The following is a 26,991-nucleotide window of genomic DNA, read 5'->3' as shown; positions in this document are numbered from 1 at the left end:
AGTGTTGGGAGTAAAGGTGTGCATAACCACAGTCCAGCATTAAAACCAACTTTTGAACCTATCATAAAGTGTTTAGCACTAGTCTTATTCCAAAGGTACAGTAGATCATAAAGCATTTCTGTGGGGATGTGTGCATTCACACCTGTATCTTACCATCTTTCTACACTTCTTCACTAGCGTGTGGGCATCTGTGGGGAAGAAGTGTCTGGCATAATTTGGGTTTTCAAACATTGTCTGATGTCTACTGCACAATCAAAATCTTTCTCTTACTTTCAGATACCTACAAACATAATTGACTGTTATGGTTTGGATATAGACTGGGTAGTCCCAAAGGATTCATGCTCCAAAATTTAACCTCCCATTCTGAGGCATCCAGAGGGCAGAAACACAATTCTGTGCACTTAAGAGGTAAGGTCTTTGGGAAGCGGTTAGGACTGAGTATGGTGGCTCTCTCAGAAACAGCCACCACCAGATTCAGCTCCTAGACCTTATATCTCCAGAATAAACCAAACCAAATCTCCATTCGTAAAGTTAGCTGGCCTTAGGTATTTCATTATAGTAACAGAGTTGGTACAGTTACTTAAAAGTACCTTCAAAAAGGACAACTACCAACCAAAACATTTCACATAGTCATCAAAGAATAAATGTATATCCAAGTATTGTCAACATTATCTAAAATATGTAATATACTGTCTTAAAGGACTAGTACAACCATTGACAATGAAACTGTCCACTCCAATAACCAATTCACTGCATTTAGAAAGTACATTTAAGAACTGATACACACCGGGTGTTGGTGCCACACACCTTTAAATCCCAGCACTGGGGAGGCAGAGGCAGGCAGATCTCTGTGAGTTCGAAGCCAGCCTGGTCTACATAGCAAGTTCCAGGACAGCCTTCAAAACAATACAGAGAAACCCTGTCTCGAAAAACCAAGGAACAAGGAAAAAAAAAAAAAGAAAGAAAGAAAGAAAGAAAGAACTGATACACACACACTGCATATCCTTAAGTAATTATAATTTACATACCGTTCCTGCAGTATCCAAGATTTCAAGCATACACTGTTGTGCATCTACTTCAACTTGCTGAAGAAAAAGTTAAAATATTACTTTATTTTTTTACCTATGTTACCTTAAAATATCCACAACAGTTAAGATTAGAACAGATACAAGTTATGGCAACTTTACAGGGTACTATGGAGCAATACTTAAAGCTAGTTAAGTCACTGTGGAGGTTTTAATGAGAATAGCACTATGGGTTATGGCAAACGAGCACTTGGGAGGTTTTAATGAGAATGGAACTATGGGTTATGGCAAACGAGCACTTGGGAGGTCTGGAGTGGGAGCAGGACGATCCTGAGGATAGCTTTGAAGTTTCAAAGTCATGGACCCTTCCCAGTTGTTCTCTGCCCCTGCTGCTATGACTGCCACCTGCTGCCAGGATGGACTCTACTAAATGTATTTTTCCTTCTACAAGCTGTCTTGTTCATAGTGTTTATCACAGCAACTGAAAAGTATCAAATACACTCATCGAGTTTCAAAGCCCCCTATTTCTAGTCAGGTGCAACTGCATGTACTGATAAGTCACTAAGATTCAGTCAGTGTGACATACTCAACACTTAATTTTGGATCAGAAATGCCTTCAAAATAGACTGACCAGAAAAGCAATGGCTCCAACAATGTTTGCATGATTTTGCCTATCAGCTTTCCTATAGTACTTTGGGTATGTCTTTGTTTCCCCTAGACACTTTTTCTCATCACAGTGGACACAATTTCTGGCGGCAAGGAAGCAGTGTCATAATTAGGAAATAAAGCCTACGTCCCTGTTATTCCTTCTGCTATTTCCGAGGGATGAAATTTATTTAGAATTAGATCCGGGAAAGAAAGCAGTGCTTCTGCTTCACTGCTGGATGCAGGAAGCAGTTTCCAGTTTTGTGGTAGGCAGAGGGGAGGATGGAAACACAGCAGCTTTACAATTGGAGGGCCAGATGCTACAGAAAAGAAGAGACAGCTCTCACAGGAGCACACTGTTTTATCAACATGCCCTGTGTGTGCTCTCTGCTGGGGTAGTCTCTAGGCTTTAAGTAGCAATGGTGGGGTGCCCACTGGAGGCTGAAAGGAGGAGAGAGAGAGGAGAGAGCTGGGCCAGTCTTTCCTGTGAATAAGGCCCGGGAATACAGGCTGCCACTTGAAGTGACAGTCAAATTACAATTCTGGGATCAGAATAAAATAAAGTTCTACGTACGTACGTGTGTGTGGGGGGGTGGGTGCGGTGTGTGTGTGTGTGTGTGTGTGTGTGTGTGTGTGTGTGTAAATGCTCGTGAGTCTTTGAGAGTAGTAGACAAGTGATGCCAACAACTAGTAAATTTTCTACCTAAAAAGCCTCTCTTTATCTTATTTCATATAAAACATTTGATAGCTGCAAAACAGAGTAAGTATGTACATTTGTATTGAAGTCAAAAGGTTTTTAAAAATTGACATACCTTTCTATAAGAGTCTTCTATCGTAGGATCATACTTTTCAACAAAAATTCCTTGAACAAACTGTACAGTCTGGAAAAAAGTTAACATAACATTGTATTTTTAAAGAAAATAAACTAGCCTAAATCTGTAAATTCTATTTATTTTATTTTTTTGAGACAGGCTATGTATCTCTAGCTAGTCTGGAACTCAATATGTAGACCAGGCTAGTCTTGAATTTGCAGAGACCCTCTAACTTCTCCCACACAAGTACTAGATTACAGGCCTGTATCACTATGCCCAGTGATTTAAACTATTAATTATTTGTATCTGTGGGTTTTATAACCCTGGATTTAAAATATTTGGGGATAAGGACAAATCAGATTGTGTGTACTGAGCACATACATACACACATATATACATATTTTGTGATTTTGTTTTTGTTTTGTTTTTTGAGGCAGGGTTTCTCTGTGTAGCTTTGGAGGCTGTCCTGGAACTCACTCTGTAGACCAGGCTGGCCTTGAACTCACAGAGATTCATCTGCCTCTGCCTTCCAAGTGCTGGGATTAAAGGCGAGTGCCACTACCACCCGGCTAAAATGGTTTCTCTTATTAGGGGGGTAAAGAGAAAGTCAATCTATGTTTGTTCTGAAACAAGGTCATATGTAGCCCAGGCTGGCCTGTAACTCTGATTTGACTTAAGCCTCGAGTGCTGGGACTGCAGGTGCACACTATCACACTCATCTTCATCTATGTTCTTTGGGTGCTCTGCTAAATTCTAAACTATTTAAGGTGATCCTCTCTGTCCTTCTCCATTTCCCAACCCTCAAATCAACCTGGTTCTTCTTTCTTGCTAAAACTAATCCTTGCCCATTAAAACAACACAAAAGTAGACAAAGATTTTGAAAAGGACTAATAACAAAAATACAGTACATGCCTATTTATAAATTTAAAAAATAGTTAAATTTCTATATGGTACTAAAATGCAAACACACACAGGTGTAGGCTGTTACCCTGGAAAGCCTAAGCTACATTCTCATTAACTTAAACATTACTCATCCAGATACAACTCTGAATTACACTAGCAATTGTCTAAAATAACAAGAAAAATTTTATATTGCTTGTAAAGTTATGGGATAGCTTAATCTGATAAACATAAATAACCACAACATATTTTAGAAGAGGTGTGGTGGTGCACACCTATAGTCCCAGCACTGGTGAAGACAGTCACACGTTCAGGGCCAGCCTAGTCTACCTGGAGAAAATTGTCTCAGGAGCAAGACATTAACAATAAAAGCTGAGCTGTAGTTCCAATGGGAGAGCCTTGCCACCTGCATGGAGGCGAGTTCTACCCCATCACTACATAAAATGGCACGTGGTCTTGGAAAAGCTATAACCTCAGCTTTCCTGGAGGTGGAGGCAAGAGTTAGGAATTCAAAGGCAAGGTTTCCACTGGCTACACACTAAATACGAGAACAAAACAAAAAAGACCTCAGCTGTTAAAGGCTAGGCTCACAACCAAAAATATAAAAGAACATCTTACACTGAGAAAGAATGACTTACCAGAGCCGACTTGCCAACACCTCCCGAGCCAAGAACGACTAGCTTATATTCACGCATGATGAAAACTTGTTACACTTAGTACCTTGTTAAAGAAAAACAAAAACAAACCATAAGTCCTGCTATGTACATGCTTTTTAAAAGACTGCCAGACAGCAGATTTATATAGTGATTTACCAGACTAGCCTGTAGCGGGAGCACCGCACAAATGACTACAAAACTAAAGTTAAGGGTGAGTGTGACAGCTCAGTATGGTACTTGCTGTGCAAGCCTGACAACCTGAGTCTCTAAGTCCATGTGAAGGAGGAAGGTAACAGCCACCACCACAAAGCTGCCCTCTGACATTTACATGTCACACCTGGTACATGTGCCAGACATGCATGTCACACAAACAGTAGTGAAGCAAGAACAGGGACTTACAGACAGTAAGTACTCTTAGCTCTTCTGTAATGAGGCAGACAAGCATAGCAAATGGCTTATCAACTGTGACACCGTGTTGTCTGGGCAATAAATATGCCCTTTTGACCCTCAGAGCAGGCACTAGGCACAGATTCTCCCCGTAAGTCCTAGCATCCTAGGACCCAGCTTGATACACCTACATGCATACCCCACCACAAACAATGGAATACGTTTCTAAATCTCACCAAGCAACTATCAAGAAGAAGTTCGGTTTCCTGGATAGTTTCCATTCAAATAAATTCCTAGACATATCCAGGAATGGGAATGACAGGGCAGAACTGGCCTGAAAATGTGTGGTAAGGCAGACTGTGCTCAGTGAACTTCTAGAGAATTCCTAAAATACTATCTTATGCCTGCCCATAACTGGGCGTTGCATATGGTTAAAATCCGGTGCATCATGGAACAGACATGGACAGTGAGCAAGGACTTGGATTACTCACACAGTCTAAGCCTGCCAAGCAAAACAGAAACCACCCATGGTATTCCCCTTTGCGATCAAACCCCTTCTCTTCCTCCAAGACCCCACCATAAATAAAGCAAGGCCGAGACAACTGCCTGGAGCCCCCAGCTCTTTCAGCTCAGCCCACGCATGTCTGCGGTAGCACATCCGACCGGTACAGCTGCTTTGCTTTTGAAGAACCCTTTGCTACTCTGCAATCTGTGTGCATGTCTTCAATTCATGAAGACCCAAGAATCTGGAAGAACCGACCAACAGCAATTCAACTAAGCATATCCAGAGTAAAGGGGGGGGGGAGTGCTGAGAAACACTGAGGCTTTCTACCATTTACAACAAGACATCTCTACCCCTCTTTTCTCAAGCCACCTTAAGAGAAGAGGAGGAAACAAACATCCCAAGCCACCTAGAAGTAGTTGAGTACAGGGATATACTCAGTGAACAAAACAGAAAAATCCTTGTTCTCAGAATGAATGGGGTCGGATGGGGACTAAGAACACAGCAGCCAAACATAGCAGTGCATCCCTGCAATCTTGGACTCAGAACAGCGTCGTTTGTGTGCTGTCCTGGTTATCTTATGTCACAGCAGCGGAGTAAGTAAACAGGTGAATATTTCCCATCTTGTCAATCACGAAGGCAGGTGAATGGCTAGCTGTAAATAAGCCTGCAGGGGGCTCTTCACAGCAAACCTCTGAGTGCTAGCTAACCAATCCACAACTGCTCCACTTGAGTCAGTGCTTCCTCAGTCCATACTAACTTACTCCTCCTTTGTGAAGCTGTCAATCTCTACGTCTCATCATCCCCTCAAATCATAAAATCAACAGACTGCTCTGCCCAGGGGAGGCAGTTTTCTAGCATGGCCAGTTTTGTGCTTAAGTAACCAATCGATGTATGCTTATGTTTCCTGTTTCAGACGTCTCCTGCCCTCCTATGCTGAAGACTCTTGTGACATCACTGCAGAAAGGTCCTCAGGTCCACCTTCTTGCAATTTTGTGTCAACACTGTTAGAGGCTTCCATCTGACTCCCTGAGCTCCTCTTCTCGAATTGCTGTCTTAGGACATGGAACCAAACAGGCCTTTGTAGACGGCAACTGGCTTCTTGAGTATCACTTTGAATTGTACAACTTGGTTAGTATTCTGTCATTAGCCTGACTCTTTAGGTACTAACTTTAACTTCTGTTCATCTACTTGTGAACTGTTTGTCTCATGTTTTGTTTTGGCCTAGGTTGTCTTGCTTTCACTGGCTACTCTACAGAGAATGGATAGAGACAGAGGGCCAGAACCTTCAGTGCTACTCAAGCTGACCCACTGAGGAGTGACGATAACTAAAACCAATAATCAATTCAGGCAAATTTGAGGGGTTATGTTCAAACTCCACCCGACTCACCTACAAAACCTTGATGATAACAACTGTTTTATCAATTTGTAATCATTTTGTCTTCTAACATCTGCTTTGTCAAGGAACCTCACAATCTGTTAGGAAACATTTTTTCCCATTTGTTAGCAGTAAGGTCTCATTGCAGCCCAGGATGGTCTCTAACTCATGGTGACTCTCAGCTTCCTCAATGCTGGGTGGATTACAGGCGTGAGCCACCATGCCTGGCTCAAGGAAAATATTTTTAAAGCATTCAAAATGTCTTAATTTATGGGAATATATTATATCCAGCTAAACATGTAGATCTTGAGTATTAGATAAGCTTTGCTACATGCCAACACCCATGTAACCTAAACCCCCAGTATAATTTACAGCATTTAAATATTACAAAGCACTTCTTTTTTTGTTTGTTTTGTTTTGTTTTTGGAGACAGGGTTTCTCTGTATTGTTTGGAGACTGTCCTGGAACTCGCTCTGTAGACCAGGCTAGCCTTGAATTCAGAGATCCGCCTGCCTCTGCCTCCTGAGTGCTGGGACTAAAGGTGTGCGCCACCAACACCTGGCTAAGGCACTTCCTTTTTTAATGTAGTATTATTTTCATGCCATGAGCACACCACCAAAGCTACATTTCCTTATGCTTCAGAAATGGGCTGCAGACTTTAGGAACTTGTTGAGAAATGTTCTAGAACACTATAGTTATACCAGCTTATCTAGCACCTCATATAGGAAAGCCATCAAGAGCACCAAGATAGGTGAGATACATCATGAGATGTAAATAATTCAACATAGCTCTCAAACTGAAACCTATTAAGAAATCTTCCTTAGGGATATATTGGTCACAAATCAAAACTGTAAACAATAATGAGATTGCTATGTAGGCCAGGCTAGCTCTGAACTCATGAGCCTACTGCCTCAGATGAATGATAGGCACGAGCCCACCACATTTCAATTATTTAGTCATCAATGCTTGTTAGTAAGGCTAGGTTTATCCACACTATTGCATCTATCAATACTCTATTCATTCTCTTTTCATTTAAAAGTCTATGGACTGGGTGTAGTGGTGCACATCTTCTATCCAAGCATTCAGAAAGAGGCAGTGTGATGTATAAGAGATTGTATGTGTGCAAAACACTTACGAGGATTAAGCTTGGGAAGAACAAAAACCAGAAAAGTGGGTGTGGTAGTCCAGGCTTCTAATCTCGGCACTCCGATGGTGAAATCAGGAGGACCACAAGTTCAAGCTTACCCTATGTAGTTAGTTCAAGGCCAACCTTGATTATGTGGGACCTTGACTCAAAAAAAAAAAAAAAAAAAAAAGACAGCTCACAGCTGTCTACTTCCAGTTCCAGGGGACCTGACACCCTTGGCAAAACATCAATGCACATAAAATAAAAATAAATAAAATTAAAAAACAAAAGTAAAAGTCCACATACCAAATATGGCAGAAACGTGGACTAGGCAATCAAGTCACCGGATTATATAGTTTTAAAAGATGGGAATACTATTTTTTAGGAAGACTTTCATTTGGGGCTGGAGAGATATGGTACACACAGCTCTTGTAGAGGACCAGCTCAGTTCCCAGCACCCACACTGGACAGCTCACATCCAAGTACAGCCCCAGTTCCAAAGGGCTGGATTCCTTCTGGCCTCCAGGGGAACTTGAACACACACTTTAAAGAAAGACTGCTTTAATTCTGTTCAGGATAGAATGCAGATAAAAGGAATCAGAAAAATGAATCTAAAATTACCTTGGAAAGTTGGAAAGTAAATAAATTGTTTCATCTTAAAAGGGGGGGGGCTGACACATGTTTAACTAACATAAACCAATCCTGCATTTTAAGATGGAACCAAACAACCCTAGTGATTTCTTTTGGTACTTTCTTTACTAAGTGAGGCCAGTCAGTAAGTCGTTTGGCTGCTTGGAAGATTTTAGCTTTTTCTTATATACATTAAACACCACTCAGAAATCAAGAGGCATAGAACTGGCACCTATGTAACTTACCAGAGGGAAGCCACTTATTTCTGTGCTGGTATCTTACTTAACTTGTGAAATGGACCATAACCAATTTCACAGGGCGATGGACAGATTTTAAACAAGAACCCCATTCAACAGTCACCAACAACATTAACGAGAGGGAACATGAATCTAGATCATTCTGGTGTTTAGTGTGCGGTCTAAAATTGTTTAATGAATGAAGGATTTGCTAACGGCTGGGAGTATATAATTCAGTAGTACAGTGCTTGCCTATCATGTACAAGACCCCATGTCCAAGCCCCAGCATTGAGAAACATTGTGTGCTGCAGTACACCACTAATCCCACTCTACAGCCTGGGATAGGAGTATAGTGAATCCAAAGCTTGCTCCTGTTTCAAAACACCAAACTCAGTGAGGCAGCTTGGGCTATAGAGCAGTTTCAGGCTAGTCACACAGTGAACACATCTCAAAACAACATAAAACAAAAGAACCAACCAACCAAAGAACCCAACTCAACCTAACCAAAGCAATTCCAACAAATGGACTGCACTTAGGCTTTGAAAAGTCAACCTATTATTTACCTTTACAGTAGCTAAACTCCCATTTAGTTCACAGCTAGTATTAACAGATACCATGAATCTAAACTGAAAATGAATCACACACATCTTGGTGTTAAATACAAAGGTTTTCCAGTTGACCTCTGGGAATTAGTCTAGTTGGAAATGAAACGCCCTGCAACAGGAACAGTGTTGAAACCAACAGCTTTTATGTTCTGTGGGTATGTGTACTCTTAGACTCAAATTCACTCTTTAAATGGTAATAATAAATGCCCCAAGTAGGTCAGGATAAGAACTGAGTCTGAAAACTGAAAAGCAACAAGACTTTATTTATTGTTGTCCATGTAAACATGTGTATGTCGCCGGGCGGTGGTGGCGCACGCCTTTAATCCCAGCACTCAGGAGGCAGAGGCAGGCGGATCTCTGTGAGTTCGAGGCCGGGCTGGACCGATAGCCTCCGAAACAATACAGAGAAACCCTGCCTCGTAAAAACAAAAAACAAAAAAACAAAACAAAACAAAAAACATGTGTATGTCTACCTATGAGGCCAGAGGACACCAGATACTCTGAAGCTGGAGTTGCAGGCAGCTGCGAGCTTCCTGGTGTGTGTGGGTGCTGGCCACTGAGATCAGGTCCTCTGCAAGGTCCTAACTACTGAGCCATTTCTCTAGTCCTGAAATGCCACATTTTACAGGCCTGGTATTTTTTTTTTTTTTTCAGTAAAATGCTATGTTAAAGAGTATACAACTAACTGTAGGCAAACTTTTTCTCCCTTCGAATGTTGGTAACAAGCAGTTTTCTTATCCTCAAGCTGTTTAGTTTTAACTCTCCTCCCTCAATTGAAATCCTGTGATCTTAAATTATAAGGGCTATGTAAAACCCTTAACTACTAGTTCCTGAAGTCAAGTGACATTACTTCTCCCACTGAACACGGTCTGGGAGTGAAGAGCTTGACTTCTTTCCGCCTCCAACTCCCAAAGTAGTCTCATCAGTTACATATGATTACCAAGTTCTCTTCTCACTTCCAAAGACTTTAATGAATTCAACAGGAGGGCACAGCCCTAATCCTACCCTGCTGGGCATAGTAAAAATTTAGAACTGAGCAGATTTAAAAATCATCTTTAGGAAAGAAGGAAGGAAGGAAGGAAGGAAGGAAGGAAGGAAGGAAGGAAGGAAGGAAGGAAGGAAGGAAGGAAGGAAGAAAATGAGGCCCAAATTCCCATCAAAAATAAAATTCTTAGTTAGGTATATAGTGGCTTACATGAAACCTCAGCTCTTGGGATGCTGAGGTAGGAGGATTGGCTTGAGTTTTCGGATACCCTGGGCTACAGTGTGAGGCTGTCTCACAACACAGAACATAACCAACAAAAGGGCACACCAGTATGAAGCTGTTCACAGCATCTGTCTATTCTGGCCATATTCAATATTTCAAACAGAGAAAAGTCTTTCCCTGCCATTTTTTTATTTAAAAAAATGTATTTATTTATTTCATGTATGACTGCTCTATTTGCATGTAAGACTTTGTGCCAGAAGAGGGCATCAGATCTCACTACAGATGGTTGTGAGCCACCATGTGGTTGCTGGGGCTCAAACTCAGGACCTCTGGAAGAGCACCCAGTGTTCTTCACAGTTGAGCCATTTCTCCAGCCATTGCCTGACATTTTCAAGGGTTATTAATAGTTCCAGTAAATAAAGCTTTTCCCAATAGATCCTGCCAAATCTTTCATTGACATATTAATAACAAAATCTGACCTGCAACTTCAGATCATGTCTTTCAGTTTTATTACAGTAGTCACCCTTTAGATCAGTACTTGATCATTAGAGAATACATTAACTAGAGTACAGCAATTATCAGCAAGCTGACAAATACAAAAACACCAATTTCTTAACAGACTTCTCAGCTGAGTAAGCAAATAAACAAGGTAGTGACCAAAAACCAAAATGAAAAACAAAAAAATCTTTTTTCTTATTAGACTTAGCTGTAAATTCTACAGACAAGCATACTCACTCAAAACATGCTATCAACATGCTATCTGTGGGGCATAATTTTGATAACCATAATATAAACATTAGCTTACTATGTGCCACAGATATTAGGATATGACAAGAAAGTTTTTAGTTAACTTAGGATAAACTTGAAAAAATGCAGCAACAGTTAAAACATGACCTATGCCATGTTACTTGATCTTTTTGTGTGTGTATGTCATTTCCTTATCTCGAAGTGGAGATAACAGAATCTGCTCTTTCTTTTAAGATTCAAATGAAATAACTTGCTCAGCACAAAATGTGGTGCCAATGAACAAGACAGTAAGTAAGTAGTCAGTAAATATTAGCTTGCTAGTTTTAGAAATCCTATCTATAGATGGCTGTTTATAGTGCTTGAAACACCTAAGGAACTCTGAAAGCAGTGCTGGTGGGATGGCTCATGGGTAATGCACTTGCCAATTAGGTGTGACCCATGAGTTTAGTTCCCAGAACCAAATGCAGGCTGGGAGCACACAAAAGCCAAGTCAGGCAAAGGAACAGGAGGCGCAGATCCTTCTGTGCACCGGCTCACAGTCTCTGCCTGTGGCCAATGAGTAAGCCATGAAAAGAAAGAAGGGCAACTCTCAGGCTGCTCCACACTTTACCCAAGCATCACCAAACAGACTACACAGCTTCCAGCCAACAATTGTGAGTAACAGCACTTTCTAGAAAAGCCACCGGAATGTATCACACGTAAATAGACACTAAGTGGGAGAATAAACTGATCAGTGCACGTCACCTGACCATTTAGGAATCTAAAATACTGCATTAGAAATGTAAAAGCCAGAGTGCCCTAGTGCCCCCACTACTTCTTACTGGGTATTACACTTCTGTGGAAAACGCACGACAACGTGGAAAGATGTCTACAGCTAAAATGAAGTAAATCTTGATAGGCTTTGGTTTCATCTTACATTTCTTAGTTATAAAGGGAAGCAGCATATTTGTTTCCAAGAAGTTTTGCAGGAAGAGACAAAAAAACATAGAAAACAGACTAGGGATATGGCTCATTGCTTGACCGTAACCTAGCGTTAGGGTTTTGGTTCAAAACTGTACTGCCACTAAGGAGGGCGGGGCATATATTATGAAAAACACAAAACGTGATGAGAGTTCAAAAGGGGATCAGAAACTGCTTTATAGAAGAGAAGGAAGCATCAAGAAAATCTAGTGTTTCAATTAGAGAAAAAAAAATCTGGACCAAGAACAGTACAAAGGTACCAAAGGAAGTCTACCGTGGAATTCAAACTCCTCAGAGGGCACAGGCTGACCCTCATCACAGGAAGAGGAAAGAAACAGCAGAACACATTTACAGGAAGACAGGAAAGCTCCACTGTGAAAAACCCTCAGGGGCTCTGACTCAGTAAGCAAGGCACTAGACAACCCCAAGGGTGGACCTCACATTGAGAAAACGGAAGACACTTAAAAATCAACAGAATTCTAGTAGTAGGCAATGGAACCACATATCTAGAGTATTATACATTCTGATTTAGATTGATATGTGGCCTACTTTTAAAATACACAAGCCCTGGCTTCAAAGAAAAACCCATTTTATAATGATGAAAACAAAAAAAAAAGAGGGGGCTATAAAAATATACCACAAACAATGTCCCACATAACCGACCTAAGGACAGTTAAGAAAACTGGTGTTTCAACTTTATTCAACAATATTACTTGGCTATTAAGTGTCTACTGTGTACAATGAGCATAAAAGCAGATACATATTTGCAGGGTATTTTCCTGAAATACAGCACCTGACCACCAAGGCTGCAGTTAGTTATATGGTTATAGAGCACAGCACCTCATATCTGCCTAAGGTATCACATGCAGTGGCAGGCTGAAACAGAAAGGACACTCAGGGATTGAACCCAGGACCTGGTGCATCCTAGGCAAGCACTCTGCCACTGAACTGAGTTTCCAGTAGCTGCTGCCTGTGTCTGAAAACAACTTACTTGGACCACAGTCATGTTTACTCAGTGTATCATCTAAGGTTGTCGCCAGGCTAAAATGGCAGAACTGAATGCCCCTGATAAGGACAGTATGTAAACAAATCCTAAATTATTTACTTTGTTTGATTTTGAGACAGGGTTTCTCTGTGTACCTTTGTAGATCAGGCTGGCCTTGAACTCACAGAGGAATGTGCCACCATTGCCCAGCTCAAAACCTTAATTATTATCCTGTCCATTACAGAGGCTTACCCGACATAGGCCCTATAGCAGTGGTTCTCAACCTACCTAATGCAGCAACCCTTTTAATACAGTTCATGTTGTGCCAACCCCCAGCCATAAAGTTATTGGTTGCTACTTCATAACTGTAATTTTGATGCATGTAAATATTTAATATGTAACCCCTCCTCAGGGCTTGCAACCAGAGGTTGAGACCCTGAAAGAAATGAGGGAAGATTCTGTGTAACACTTCAGTGGTGGCAAATTGGTGTTAAACTCAAATGTCAATTCAAAATATTAGCTACCTGTCTATGTGTACAGAGTATGGTAATAAGAACAAGTGTGAGAGCAATCCACATTCAAGGAACTCCGAAGAAGAGCATGTTCTTACTTAGCAATGTCCACTGTGGTTTAGGCAAAGGAACAATAGGGCAGAAACTTCTGCAGAGACATATGAAAACATGTCCAACAGACAATATGGACTATCCTTTTGCTTTGCAAAGAGATGATCCTAATTCCTCAGACCTCTACCCATTGATTCTTCGGTAATTTAAATAACTACTCTTATTTAAGCTTACATAAGTCATGGGGGGTGGTAAATCTCCAAAGGAATAGCATTTGCTGGGGGAGGGGAGAAGAAGAAAACCTATCTATTATAGCCCTTGATGTACCTAATTTAATGTTACCATCAAAGGTGTAGGTCTGCACAGACTGCAGAATTAAAGGAACTATTCATCCACCATAATGACATCCCCAGGACTACTACTTCTTTTTTTTCTGTTTTTTTGGTCTTACGAGACAGGGTTTCTCTGTATTGTTTTGGAGGCTGTTGGTCCAGCCCGGCCTCGAACTCACAGAGATCCGCCTGCCTCTGCCTCCCAAGTGCTGGGATTAAAGGCGCGCGCCACCACCTCCTGGCATCATCCCCAGGACTTCTGTGAAAAGATGTGCATTCGCATATTTTAAGCAAGTACTAAATCCAATTTGGAGATGCTGGGGGGCAATGGTATAAGAAATCAGAAATCAGGCTATCAGTACTAATATATGTTTTAGTTAAGAGTAGGATGTAGGGACTGTTGAACAAATCACACCCACTTTTGTGAATGGAAAACACCACACACATTTCTAAATAGAAACATCAAGTTTTTACCTCACACAAGGATAAGCAAACTTTAAAAAAATATTTCATTTTCCATGGTTACCATAATCTGCATAATTATATATCACACAAGAAACTTCAAGACCAAGGTATTTCTACTAGAAATTCCCTAGTAAGTCTGCCAGAAGTGCAGAGGAGAAAACTAACTGTGGACAAAAGGCAGAGGAAGCAAAAGCACTTTCCACAACTTTCTTCTAACTAGTTTTAGTGTTTCAATCTAACCAGCAGCTTATGCTAGCCACTTAGTGTCCATGTTTATAGTTCTCAGTTTATTCAAAGATGCCTTTGAAACCTAGTAAAGGCCACTTAGAAAGATAAAGTGGGTGTCACATGTCACTGGGAGCAATAAAAAATGCGTTCCTTCCATGTTCACACACAATACCTGCTTACTTACCTGCATATCACTAGGTTAACAAAACGCAGTTGGGGATGGACACCAGCTCAGTGCAGAAGAGCACTTCTCATACTTGCAGAAGACCACGTTCAGCTCCCAGCACCCACATGGTGGCTCACAAGCATCTAAAACTCCCTTCCCAGAGATCTACTTCCCTCTTCTGGCCTCTGAGGGCACCAGACACATTACATTGTGCACATACATGCAGGCCAGCAAACATGTACACAAAAAATACAAAGAGATGCATATATTAAAAGGCATCTTTAAAAGCTCCTTTCTTGCTAAATCTCAGACAAGACTATTATCCCCCCCCCCAAAATCATATGCATACATGTTAGCGTATTTCCAACATTAGCTTATTTACCAAGTAAAAAGTCTGGATGTTAATTAGGCTGTTCAGTCACCAGAACACACTCAGGAAAGGTAGGCAGATACTTCCTGTTAACAATGTAGAGTTTCAAAATATCCACTTCAGCTATTTACGTCTTCCTGTCACTATACCAGGTGGTTCCATCAGGGACTTAAAAAATAAAATCCTCTTTAGACTTATTTTATGGTCATGGGTGTTTGCCTTTATAATGCACTGTACCACCTGCATGCCTAGTGCCCAAGGGTGTCAGAAAAGGGTATCAGGTGCCCTGGAACGAGTTACCGATAATTGTGAACTACCATGTGGGCGCTGGGAATTGAATTTGGGTCCCCTAACAAGAGCAGCAACTTTCTTAACTGCCAAGTCATTTCTCCAGCCCCTTATGGAAAATTGTTTTACTACATTCAGAGTGTGTGAGTATGTGTGTGTGTGTGTCCGTGTCCACGCTCGAACATGCATATATGCACCTCAAGAGCACGTGCAGCAAGATTTGCACGTGGGGGCCAGAGAACAACTTTAGGGAGTCGGTTCTCTCCTTCTCCCACAAGGGACCTTCCTAGATAGGAGCACCTTCCCTGTGGCTTTCTGGTCGGGTGGGTTAGCAGAATGGGTGAGCTCCAGCTCACTGAGGCCTCTCCCTAGGAAGGTGGAGAGGGAAGGACCGAGGAAGACAGCCAACGCTGACCTCTAGCCAGCCTGTCAGTTCCTAGTAGACTGACTCAAGTTGCTCGATTAACCTTTCCATACTCTAATGCCTATTCCAGAGAAGACACTGCTAACAAAACTTTCTAGTTTCTCAACAACCCGATGAATAAATAAATACAGTCTTGAATCTGACTTGGTGGAAAGCCCTGGTCTGTTATGAATTGTCCACACTTTACCTGAACACTGATGTGAGTCTTTCCATGTTCTACTCATCTTGTGTAGTGTGACTGCTCATGCTTCACATGAACAGTATTTCACCATCCTCACTGAACTAGAAAAGATTTGCCTCCCGAGTCCCAGGGTGAAGATACTTATCAATAAGGGTTACACATTATCATTGTCTTACAATCCATTTCACAGGCGTCTATTAGAGCAGGGTGGCACCTACCCAGTTGGTTTGTTTTGTACTACTGTGTCTGTGTGTGGAGGGAGTCAGGTTGTCTTATTGGACCCTACAATTCATTTCACATACACCACATACACAAACAACACACACAGCTGACAACCAAATACAACACTCACAAGGAGTGCAAGAGGCAGATTATGATGGCCCCCAACCACGACAAATCATTAAATGCTTTATATACAGAATTTTCCCATTACATTTTTAATGTTAAAAGCCATGAATTACTCTAGTAGAAGACCCAAGTTCCAGCCCCCACATCGGGTGGCTCACAATTGCCTCTAACTCCTCTTCTGACATCCTGCACACACATAGTTCACACATACACACCCAGGCACACATATCTAAATAAATAAATATTAAGACAAAAGAATAGATCTGGTCCACACTAGAAGGGCATTATAGAACCCTTTGAGAGCTCCAAAAGGCCTCAGCTATTCAGTCACAACTATCTCCTAGGAAGACAAGGTCTTGAAGAAGAGTCAACCATGTTCATAGGCAGTGCCAGAGAGAGAACTGAAACCTAAGACAAATCAATGTCAACACACCACTAAGTCACAAGTAACCAAATCTATAGGACTGCACATGGCAGAAAAACTGCCTCAAGTTTAAGGGCAGCCTGGGCATTCAGTGCATTCAGACCAGTCTAGGCTATAGATAGAAAAGGCCTATCTCAAAAAGCAAAAAACCAAAAACCTAAAACTCTAACAGTAGAAACAAACAGAACCAAAGGTTGGCAGCTACCTAAAACACACAGCATTTCTGTAATGCCAGCACTCGGGGGCTCAGAGGCAGGATGACAGGTTGGAGATACAGCCTGGGCTTTGGCTGCACAGTGAGATCTGGTCTTAAGTATGTAATTTCTCTGATTTATCCTTACACTCCAAGGAGTCAGCTAAAACACAAAGGACAGTGAAGTGAATGTCTAGTGTAGACACCTGGGGGTGGGTTTAATGTCCAGGAGCTTCTGTTGGGGACAACAGCACTGCCAACTCCACTGTGCAGTGACAAACTTCCGCACCAGACTTTATTCTGTGCACAGGACTCATGGAAACCACGTGCTTCACAAAGGGCTCTACCATTCTGTTGAACCACAGCAGGGAGGAATGGCAGTGGCGGGTGGCCCTGTCACTCAAAGCAGAACCTCTTCAGCACCCTGTCCTCCTACCATTCCACTTCCTGCTCTTTTGCACCTTCACGGATGCTATCAACAACGACATCACTTTCTCCTCAATGACAGAAGTAGGATCCTGGTGACACACATCTGTAATCTCAGCACTCAAGAGGCTGAGGCATGGCACTCACAAATTCAAGGTCAGCGAAGGTTCCAACCCACCATCTCAAAACAACCAACAGTAACATTTCCCATCCCAGAGAAATGTTATGAATTCTTTTTCATCACTAAAAGCTTGCAAAAGGCCTGCAATGGTGGTACACACCTGCAATCCAGTTAGGAAGCTAAGGCAGGAGAATTCTCAGTTTAACATCAGCCTCTGCTACACTCAGATGCCCCCAAAACTCAAAAACAAACAAAGCAAACACCACATCCCCCAAGCCCAACAAAAAAGCCAGTAAAGCCTATGATTCAAGTCATACAGCTCACTGGGTGGGAAAAAAGCACCAATGTATGAAAGCTAACTGAAATAGAGAAACCACACTGCATTTTTTAGTGCATAAACAGTATTTAGTGGCAGCCTGTGATGGATCTGGATGTCCTGGACATAAACTATGATCCTGGTATGTCCCCTAAAGCGGAACAACCTTACAACAGCTGAGCAGTTAGTTACTTAATTGAAGAAGCACCAAAGCTCCGCTTAACCTTCCTCCCCCACCAGGATTAGCTCGTGCAGGCAGAAGTCTTTCAGTACTTAATCCCTGAAGTGGGCACTGCACATCTCCTCCTTCTCTAAATCAGCCCCCAATCCTGTTCCTGGTGTTAGCCCTGCCCTTTAGAGAGAGTGCTGTTCAACAGCCTGGCCTCTCTTCAGATCCTGTAAATCTGCCTTTTACTGACTGCTTCAGCAGGAAGAAGCAAAGATGGTTTTTTAACCAATTTATTTATTTGGTTTTTACGAGACAGGGTTTCTCTGTATTGTTTTGGAGACTGTCGGTCCAGCCTGGCCTCAAACTCACAGGGATCCGCCTGCCTCTGCCTCCCGAGTGCCAATTTATTTTTTATTTTTCATTCTGCATTGCACGTGAGTGCTTGTGCCTAAGGGAGAGGCCAATCACCAGGCCTCTGAAGCTGGAATCACAGACAGTGGCTAGGAACTGAACCCACCCGGGTCTCAGCAAGAACAATACCTGGTCTTGTCAGCTGAGCACCCTTTACAACTTCCCAGAGGGAGTCAGCTCTCTCCTCCCACCACAGGGGCTCATCAGAGGTCTTGTCTTGGCAAGGCTACTCAAGTGGAAAAAATAAGATACCACTTTCTATGGAAGTATTGTACAACAGGCAGTCTATTCCTTTGCAGTTTAAACAGATTGCAAGAGGTTATAGGGCAGGGTCTTTTTCTATCTGTAACTTTCCCAGGCTAGCCCACCTTGCTAGTTAGTAGTGGGGTGGTTACAAATCAGGGGCAGTCTCTCGCCTTCCTCTCTATGATGTAAGCTGAAGAACCCCGAAATCTTGGGATTCTCACTGTAGACCCTTGGTTTGACCCCAGCATTAAAACCTAAGCTGAGAAGACTGGAGCACAGCGCACCACAACCTTCCACAGTCTGAGACTAGTTAACAGAGCTTGGTCTAGGTTACTAAAAACCTTCTAAAACCTGTTCACTGTTTAACAAGATTGCAACAACTGTGCCTAAATAAACAGGGAAAAGAAACAGCATTTTCTCAAAAAGTAGACATATCAATAATTATCTAAATTTATGTGATCAAAGGTCATGTACTGCCTAGAGAAGACTGCTACATATATAAAACCCAGTTCCTTATTAGTAAGGATTCAGAAATGAAGCCACAGTACTCAAGATTTCTTACAACATCTTGTGCTGGTCATTTTGAAAATACTGCTTATAGTTACACCGATCTCCAAGTAATGGCTCATTCCATTATGCATATCTCTTAAATGTTCCTTAGTTCCACAGAAACATGTTCCCCTCAGTACTAAGAGGCTATCAAGTATCAAGGGCCCAGTGCCTAGAAAAGCTTTCCAAAACTCTCATTTTTGCTTAAGAGCTATTTACAATCATCTGGAGATACTGTTAAAAGTTTCCTTAAGACAACAAGCAGGCTTGCTGTTTTCCACGGTATGTCAGGGGACTGGAGCAATAGCTCAGCAGTTAAGAGCACTGCACCCCTTCCAGATGACTTGGGCTCAATTCCCAGCACCCAGATGGCAACTTACAGCTGGTTTGTGACCTCAATCCTAGGGGATCCAATGCCCTCTTCTGGCTTCCATGGGCACTGCACTCATGTGGTACACAGACATTCAGACACTCATACATATAAAACAAAACAAAAAAACCCCCCAAAATCTTAAAAAAAACTTAATACTCTGAATTTGAGAATTTATAACATTTCTTTTTGTTTGTTTTTTTCGGAGACAGGGTTTTTCTTTCCCCCCTCTGTGTAGCCCTAGCTGCCCTGGAGCTCAACCTATAGACCAGGCTAGCCTAGGACTCAAGAGATCCACCTGCCTGCTGGGATTAAAGGCATGTGTCACCAATGCCTGGGTTACAGGTATTCTTTCAAGCCAAACTTTTCCTTTAAAAAGTGAGTAGTTCAGGGACTGGAGAGATGGCTCAGAGGTAAAGAGCACTGACTGTTCTTCCAGGGGACCTGAGTTCAATTCCCAGAAACCACATGGTGGCTCACAACCATCTGTAATGAGAGCTGGCACCCTCTTCTGGCCTTTGGGCATACAGACAGATGCTGTGTACATAAATAAATCAACCTAAAAAATGTTTTCAAAAAAGTGAGTGGTTTAGGGAATGAAAGAGATGGCTCAGCAGTTAAAAACACTTGTTGTTCTTGGAGAGCACCCAGGTTCAGTTCCCAACACCCAGGTCGTGGCTCACAACCAACCTGCTATGAAAGATTCAACCCCCTCTCCTGACCTCTGAGGGTATTAAACACATAAGCATGCAGGCAAAACACTCACAAAACAAAAAGTAAATCTAAAAACAAGCGACTGGTTCGGCTCTGAGACCTGAGACTTTTCTTGGAGACAATCACTATTTTTCAGTGGGAAGTCTTATGTTTCAAACATTCTCCTATTTGTCATATTAAAAATACCTGTACAGGGGCTGGAGAGGTGGCTCAGAGGTTAGGAGCACTGACTGCTCTTCCAGGGGTCCTGAGTTCAATTCCCAGCAACCACATGGTGGCTCACAACCATCTACAATTCAATCTGGTGTCCTCTTCTGGCATGTAGGCAGAACACTGTATATGTAATAAATAAATAAATCTTTAAAAAAAATACCTGTGCATAGGGAAAGACTTAAGTTATTTCTAAAACCTCAAGAACATTTAGTTGGAACTTTTCTTTCTTTTAAACAGAATCAGGGTAGTGAAGAATACACCAGAGTTCTAATCTGATTCCCTCCATGGTGTCACAAGCTGTGTTTGTACCACAGAAACAAATGTCAATATAGTAGAAAGGGCAAAGGATGTCCTTGCATTATTAATATAACAAACAGCTTTGTCCTTGCAGACTCCCCAAACACATCTACAGAATCTGCAGATTCCCTTGGATCATACTTTGAAACAAATCACCGAGCAAAAATGATATTTAAAGCTCAAGTTTGGAGATGCACATATTTCAGTCCTTCCAAAGCCGAAGCAGGAGGATGGCAAGTTTGAGGCTAGAGTGGGCAATAGAGTAAGACCTTTTCTCAAAAACAAAACGGCTCTAACTCACAGCCACTGTTGGTCTGTTCATTTGTCACTCATTCATTCATTCCTTTCTTTCTGAGAATCTCAGATAATGCTAGAGAAGAGACGCGCTAAACAACTACAGGAGTATGTCCTACTATTGATTTCTAAAGCATTTACAAATGAGACTTGGCTTAACCCTCAAGTCCAGTATCTACATGTCATCTTGTCAAGGGAAAGGCCATGGTCCCCCAAAGCACCAGAGAGATTAGAGATACTCATGGTGTTGTTCTTACCATCTGTATTGGAAATATTTTAACAAAAAATTGTAATGCTGAACATTTGAAAACTCAATTTCAGCAATACAAATGTGTAGTAAGTATTTCCAAACCAGAGAAATTCTAACAGCAGTGAAAACTAATTATAGGTACACATATCCTTTGTCCTGATCACCTTTTTACCTGTAAAGAATTTAAGGTTTCAGAGATGCCGGAGTATATTACAGAGAAAAATCATAGATGTTGTATCTGTAATTAATGCATTAGTATACTAGCACCCCATGACCACTGTAACTTAAAACACAGGATGATGAATTGTGTAGAATAACTATTTGCTGTCTAAAATTACTAAGTGGATGAAAGTAATTCCTACTCATAACATTCCTTTTGTTTCATTGACTTAGAACCTAGAAAATCCCTTAATTTACTACAGAGTGATTCTGAAGGGCTGAGGCTGTAGCTCTGTAGTACTTTGTACAACACATGCAAAGCCCTTGGTTAGAGTCCTCCTCATTCAGCGGAGGATGACTATGAAGTATATATTCTAATGTGAGCATAAACTTCACAAGACAAGCAACTAGGGCCCAACTGTAGCTAATACTTCCTATGTCCGTCCACCCCAAGTCCACGAGGAGTAGACAGAACATTGCTTTCCTCTTTGTTCCTATCACACAAGCAAAGAGAAAAACCACAGGAAGTAGAAATAGTTATGGTTTAAGTGAAGGAAAACAGGCACAGAGACACAGTCTCACATAGCCCAGGGTGGCCTAGAACTTGCTGTGAAGCATAGGCTGACAGAAAAACTGCCTTCCCTATGCCCCCTCAAATGCTGGGGTTACAGGTACAGATCACCACACACAGCCAGGAAAAATCTTATATATAGTTTGATCTTATACTTCAAACAGCTTTCACTCTGCGATGCCCTTTTCCTCTAACACCTCCAACTGGCTAACTATCTGCAATCCCCAACCCCTGCAACAGTTTGAGTCCCGACCTAGTTTAGACTTAGATGGAATAGTCTCACTGATATAAAGTAGCACAACTATAAAGTCATGAAACAGTAGGTAACACCCAGAAGCCTTAGGAACCAGTTCAATATGTTAAAAACTCAAACCCAGGCTGTAGTCAGGGAAGGATACTCTTAACCTAGAAATGAGTGTTTGTACTATTCAAGCATCTCAAATACAACCAATTTTAAGCACAATGATATTCCAGAATCGTATCCCTTCGTATAATAAAAACAAGACAGAAATTTTTAAATTCCTGTTCCAAATATTGTTAGAGAATTTAAATGTAATTTTAAAGCCTTATACTCCCTAAATTTTCATTTTTTTTTCCTGGTAAGTTTTAGGGCTCTCTGGAAATTCAATTTGAACATTAGGAGTGAGCACAGCAGTGTTTATAAAGTGTGGGAAATAAGTAACATTCCTTTTCTTCGTGAATTTTATGTGCTATTTTAAGGTGGCAAAAAAAAATGCTGATTAACTTTTTACAAAATAGAAACTCTCCTGCTAAAGGGATTGATCTTAGAATCCAGTCAAGCAGGTTCAAACAAAGGACAACAGATTACAAAGCAAGTCAAACTTTTACTATAAATGGGTAAGTTCCTTCTGCTCGCTTTTTCTTATTTATGTGCACCTGCCGTGGGCATCTGAGGCCAGCAAGGAGGCTGTCTGAGCCCTGGCACTAGACTAAGGGGTCGTGAGGCAGCTGATGAATGCAGGTGTCTGTAAAAGCGGCGGGCACTCTTACCCCAGCGTCACCAGCCCTCACTCCAGCACTTACACTCACTGCTTCACGGTGTCCTTGAGATTTCTAAAGAACTGATCTCAAGACTCCAGTCCTCAACGGTTATCAGAACCTTCCAACACTACCACGGAATACCCGCAAGTACCGAAAAGAATCTGTCTACTATTACAATGCATCAAGCTATCACTGAAGACATTGTTCTTGTTCAAAAGAAGTTCAGTTTGAAAAGACACAGTACAAATGTCAGCCTAATCTATGTGACTACAGGGTTCACAAAAGTGAGAAAAAAGGAAATATAACATACACACTCTTCACATATGAACTAAATGAAACCAAAAAACACAAAACGTATTTAGTTACAACTTTAAAGAGCCTCAGACAATTGAAGAATAGTTGTTTTTCAGTGAGGGCATGAACCCACTTGGACAAGAGAGGCAAACACCCCATCACTGAGTCACAGCCCCAGGCAGAAAGATGAATTTTTATGAACTCTATGGAGTGACGACATGACATGACTGAATAGCCTCTGACTATTTATAAACACTAAACTAACCCAGTAGCAGTTCAAATCTGAACACCATAGACCAACACCTCCCCCTTAAAATCTATTTCCTGGGTATGACACACGTAAATCAACAAGATCTCCTTGACATTCAATAATAAAATGCCAAATGTAAACAATACCTTGGGGGAGAGAGGAGGTAAAAAAAATCAGCTAAGTTCTCTCAGCACTCATTCACAGGTTAATTTCATTCAGTAAGTATCTATCAAGTACCTAAGTGAAAAGCAAAGAAAGAAGAACATGGGCTGTCCATCCCAATTGGAGGCTTTACAGCTAAAACAGTATGTAGTCAGTTACATGCTATCAATTCGTACATAGGCATTCAGTCTTTGAAAGATCTTCATAAACATAGATCAAGTTATTTATGTATTTACTAAGAGACAGGGTTTCATTAGTCTAGCCTTTAATTTATGGCAATCTTTCTGCCTCAACACCCCCCCCCCCAAAGACAGGGTTTCTCTGTATTGTTTTGGAGGCTGTCCTGGAACTCGCTCTGTAGACCAGGCCTGTCTCTGCCTCCTGAGTGCTGGGATTAAAGGCATGCATCACCAACGCCCAGCCTGCCTCAATTTCTTAACTGCTGGGATTACAACTGCAAAATACCAGGCCAGGCACCACTTCAAAAAAAAAAATTCTGTATTTCAACTTGAAACTTGATAGCCACTCCAGGTTCTTTGGTGGGAGGGCTCACTTTCTCTGCACAATTTAAAGAAAATACTGGAATCATTATAAAATAACCAATGATAAAAATGATGATCAATTTGTAAAGTGAGTAAGCCCAAAGAAAATGTATAAGTAATTCTTTTTAAAAAGTTACAGTTTTCTTTAATATCTTTGAAAATTTTCCCATTCATCTCTACATTTAAGTCCCAACCATCACTAGTGCCCAGGTGAAGTACTAGTAACTAAGAAAACAACAGAATTCCTACCCTCTTGTTTTCATTTAACTCCACATAAACTTCCATCTAGGATCTGTGGAACAGCAACATACTAGCCATCTGAAGCATACAAAAGAAATAGATCCCAGCCTTGGACTTTACAATTTAGTAGACTAGATAAAAATATACAACTGTAACACAAGTCAGGAAGTGATACAAGCCACTGAAAGGAAGAGCGATAAGTTAGGCAGAAAACGGAGAAAAAACTTGACCATCATTTCCGTGCCCCAGACATACTAAAAATTAGCCAGCTTAGCATTGGGCCCTTCAGCTGTTATTCTGATACCAAGCACATTACAACCCAAATAGCAATTTACTTTGTGGCTTCCACAGATAAGGTTATTAAACTACTGCAAATGTCAACAAGAAAGTACAAGGAATATAATGTACCACAGAGATTAAAAGTATGGATAAGCTCAGACAAGACAGTTATTAGGGATTCCGTGTCTTTAAGTAAAATGATTTCCTCCCCAGAGTATTAACTTCCTCTAGCCAAAACACTACCCAAGTGATTATTCCACAGTTTAGCTAACTAAGGTACTCTGTCTTGGAGAGGAGAGAATAATACGACTAATAATTTTTCCAAGATGCACCATTGAAACGTCACATTTCTTCCTGTGGGTTGTCTCTTCGAGATAGATCACGGGCTTACAAAGTCAGAGGATTCAGGTAACTGGTTATCTTATCTGTTCTAAGCCTCACTTTCCTCCTCCATAGAATGACAGGGTGGGACCAGATGATTTAAATAGTCCCTTTCCGGTCCTTTAAAAGTCCAGCAACTCTATTAGGACTTAATACATAGAATCCAAGTTAGCTTTTAAGAACGATAAGGGCTTTAAGAACGAAAATAATTTCTCCGTTCAAATTAATTGACTTCTTGCTAAGATAAATTCCTAAAAGGCAAGTCTCAACAACGTTCTAATTATACAAAAGAAAACCGAAAAAAAAATGAATTTACAAGTTAGAAACACTAGGTATATGTTAATACCCACTGCCAGCAAAGCAAACATTCAACGAGGCTCAATTAGCTTTAAAATATTAAAAGTCTAGTCTTCAATGTAATGTCAACTTTCAACTCAGTAAAAATGTGATTTTTCCTATTACTGTAATAAAGAAGTGCCTGTATTCACACCAGTCAGGAGTCGCGGGGCCAAAATGTCTTTCTAAAGTATTGGAGGGTAGGGGGCAGGCGAAAGGAAAGCAAGTCCATCCGCTCAAACTCTGAAGGGAAGAAAGATCTTTCTCCCGAAAGGCATCTTCCCCCTCCACCCCAAGGAAAATCCGGAGGGCCCTGGGAGCAGTTTCAAAGAGAATTCACGGCGCTGATAAGTCAGTTTCAGAATCAGACATATCGAGATGGCGAAAAAAGGAGAAGAGGACAAACTTCCTGGATTTTTCTCTCTGCAAGAGAAAAAAAAAGAGATTTCCTCTTGCTGACGAAGGGAAAGGCCCCTTTAACATTTTTTTTCTCTCTCTCGCTGCACAGTGGCGGCTGCCAGACTAGGTGGGGCTCGCTCGGTTGCCTTCCTCCTGCCACTTCCCGCAACAAATGAAGCAAGCCAGCCCAGATCCGGGCAAACTTTTTCGCTGTCAGGCTCGAGCCCGCGGGGCGCCGGGGAGTGGTTCCCCCCCCCATGCTACTCCGCCCGGCCCGGAGCTGGGAAGAACCCCGGGTGTCCGCAAAGGACAACTTTCTGGTTTCCGCTCTAACTTCCACCCACCCCGCGGCGGGGAGAGCGGGGAGCGGGGCGCGGCGGGGAAGACTGCGGGGCGGCCGCGGGCGGCGGGTGGGGGTTCCTCGGGCGCTCACTTCCTCCGCCATATTTCAGACATTTGACCCCTTCCGCAAAGCGCGCTGCTCCCCGCCGCGGCTGAGCTTCCTCCCCGGCCGCTCCGAGGCGGCTCGCCCGGGGAACAGAGGGGACGCGGGGGGTACCCCGGCAGCCACCTGCCGCGCGCCCGGGCCACCGTCGCCACCGCGGGAGCTCCCCCCACTCTCCACGGCTGCCCCGCCCGGCCCGGCGCCGCACCCCACCGCTCCCCTCCCGCCGGCGCTCGCCCGCCCCCCCTCCGCCTCGCAGCCACGCACGCACTCCGCCAACCTCTCGCGCTGTCACCGGGTCCCCGCCGTCGCTCCGCGTTCCCTTCGGCTCGCTGCTCCCGGCGCCACGGCGGTCTCTGCCGCCGCCGCCCGCCCGCCCGCCCGCCGCCGCCGCCGCCGCTCAGGCTGCTTTCCACGCCTGACTCTGGGCGAGGTTTGGCGGTGTCGCCTTGACGTCAGGCGTTCAGCCTCGTTCTAGCTTCCGCCCGCGGGCGGGGCGCGCAGGAGCACAGCCCGGGAAGGGGCGGGGAGGGGCGGGCCCTTGGCCCGAGGGGGCGGGGCCTCAGCGGGCTGGTCTTCGCCTCGGGCCTCGCCCGGCCTCTTGCCGGCCGGCACTAGCCGTGGTCCCCTTCCTTCCTTGCTTGCGCCCCCTGGGGTGCTCCGATCAGCTTCGCCTCCGCCTGCTGGCTGACCGATAGAATTGGGAGTCAGCCTCAATGGAGCGCATCCCTCTCGATGCCAGCGGATAACGGGAAGCTCAGGGCTTGGAAAC

General features: G+C 42.6%; 1 protein-coding gene across 2 annotated transcripts in view; it reads right to left on the bottom strand.

Moving 5' to 3' along the window:
* The window catches only part of Rap1b (RAP1B, member of RAS oncogene family), a 31,118-nt gene extending 4,476 nt beyond the window's left edge, over positions 1-26,642 (bottom strand). The window contains exons 1-4 of one of the 2 annotated variants that reach the window (XM_005081499.4): positions 26,500-26,642; positions 4,021-4,102; positions 2,483-2,551; positions 1,029-1,085 (exon numbers count right to left, since the gene is read on the bottom strand). In XM_005081499.4, coding sequence (XP_005081556.1) covers positions 1,029-1,085; positions 2,483-2,551; positions 4,021-4,077 — 183 coding nt within the window. In that variant the 5' untranslated portion in view covers positions 4,078-4,102; positions 26,500-26,642. Of the gene's footprint in view, positions 1-1,028; positions 1,086-2,482; positions 2,552-4,020; positions 4,103-26,490 lie in introns of both variants that reach the window. The other variant, XM_005081500.4, reaches the window with a different exon arrangement.
* Between the last annotated feature and the right edge of the window lie 349 nt (positions 26,643-26,991).

Source organism: Mesocricetus auratus, unplaced genomic scaffold (genome assembly GCF_017639785.1).
Source record: "Mesocricetus auratus isolate SY011 unplaced genomic scaffold, BCM_Maur_2.0 Super-Scaffold_100011, whole genome shotgun sequence".
In the NCBI taxonomy this organism is placed as follows: Eukaryota; Metazoa; Chordata; class Mammalia; order Rodentia; family Cricetidae; genus Mesocricetus; species Mesocricetus auratus.
The sequence above is the reverse complement of the archived record's forward strand: the minus strand, read 5'-3'. Positions and strand labels throughout refer to the sequence as shown.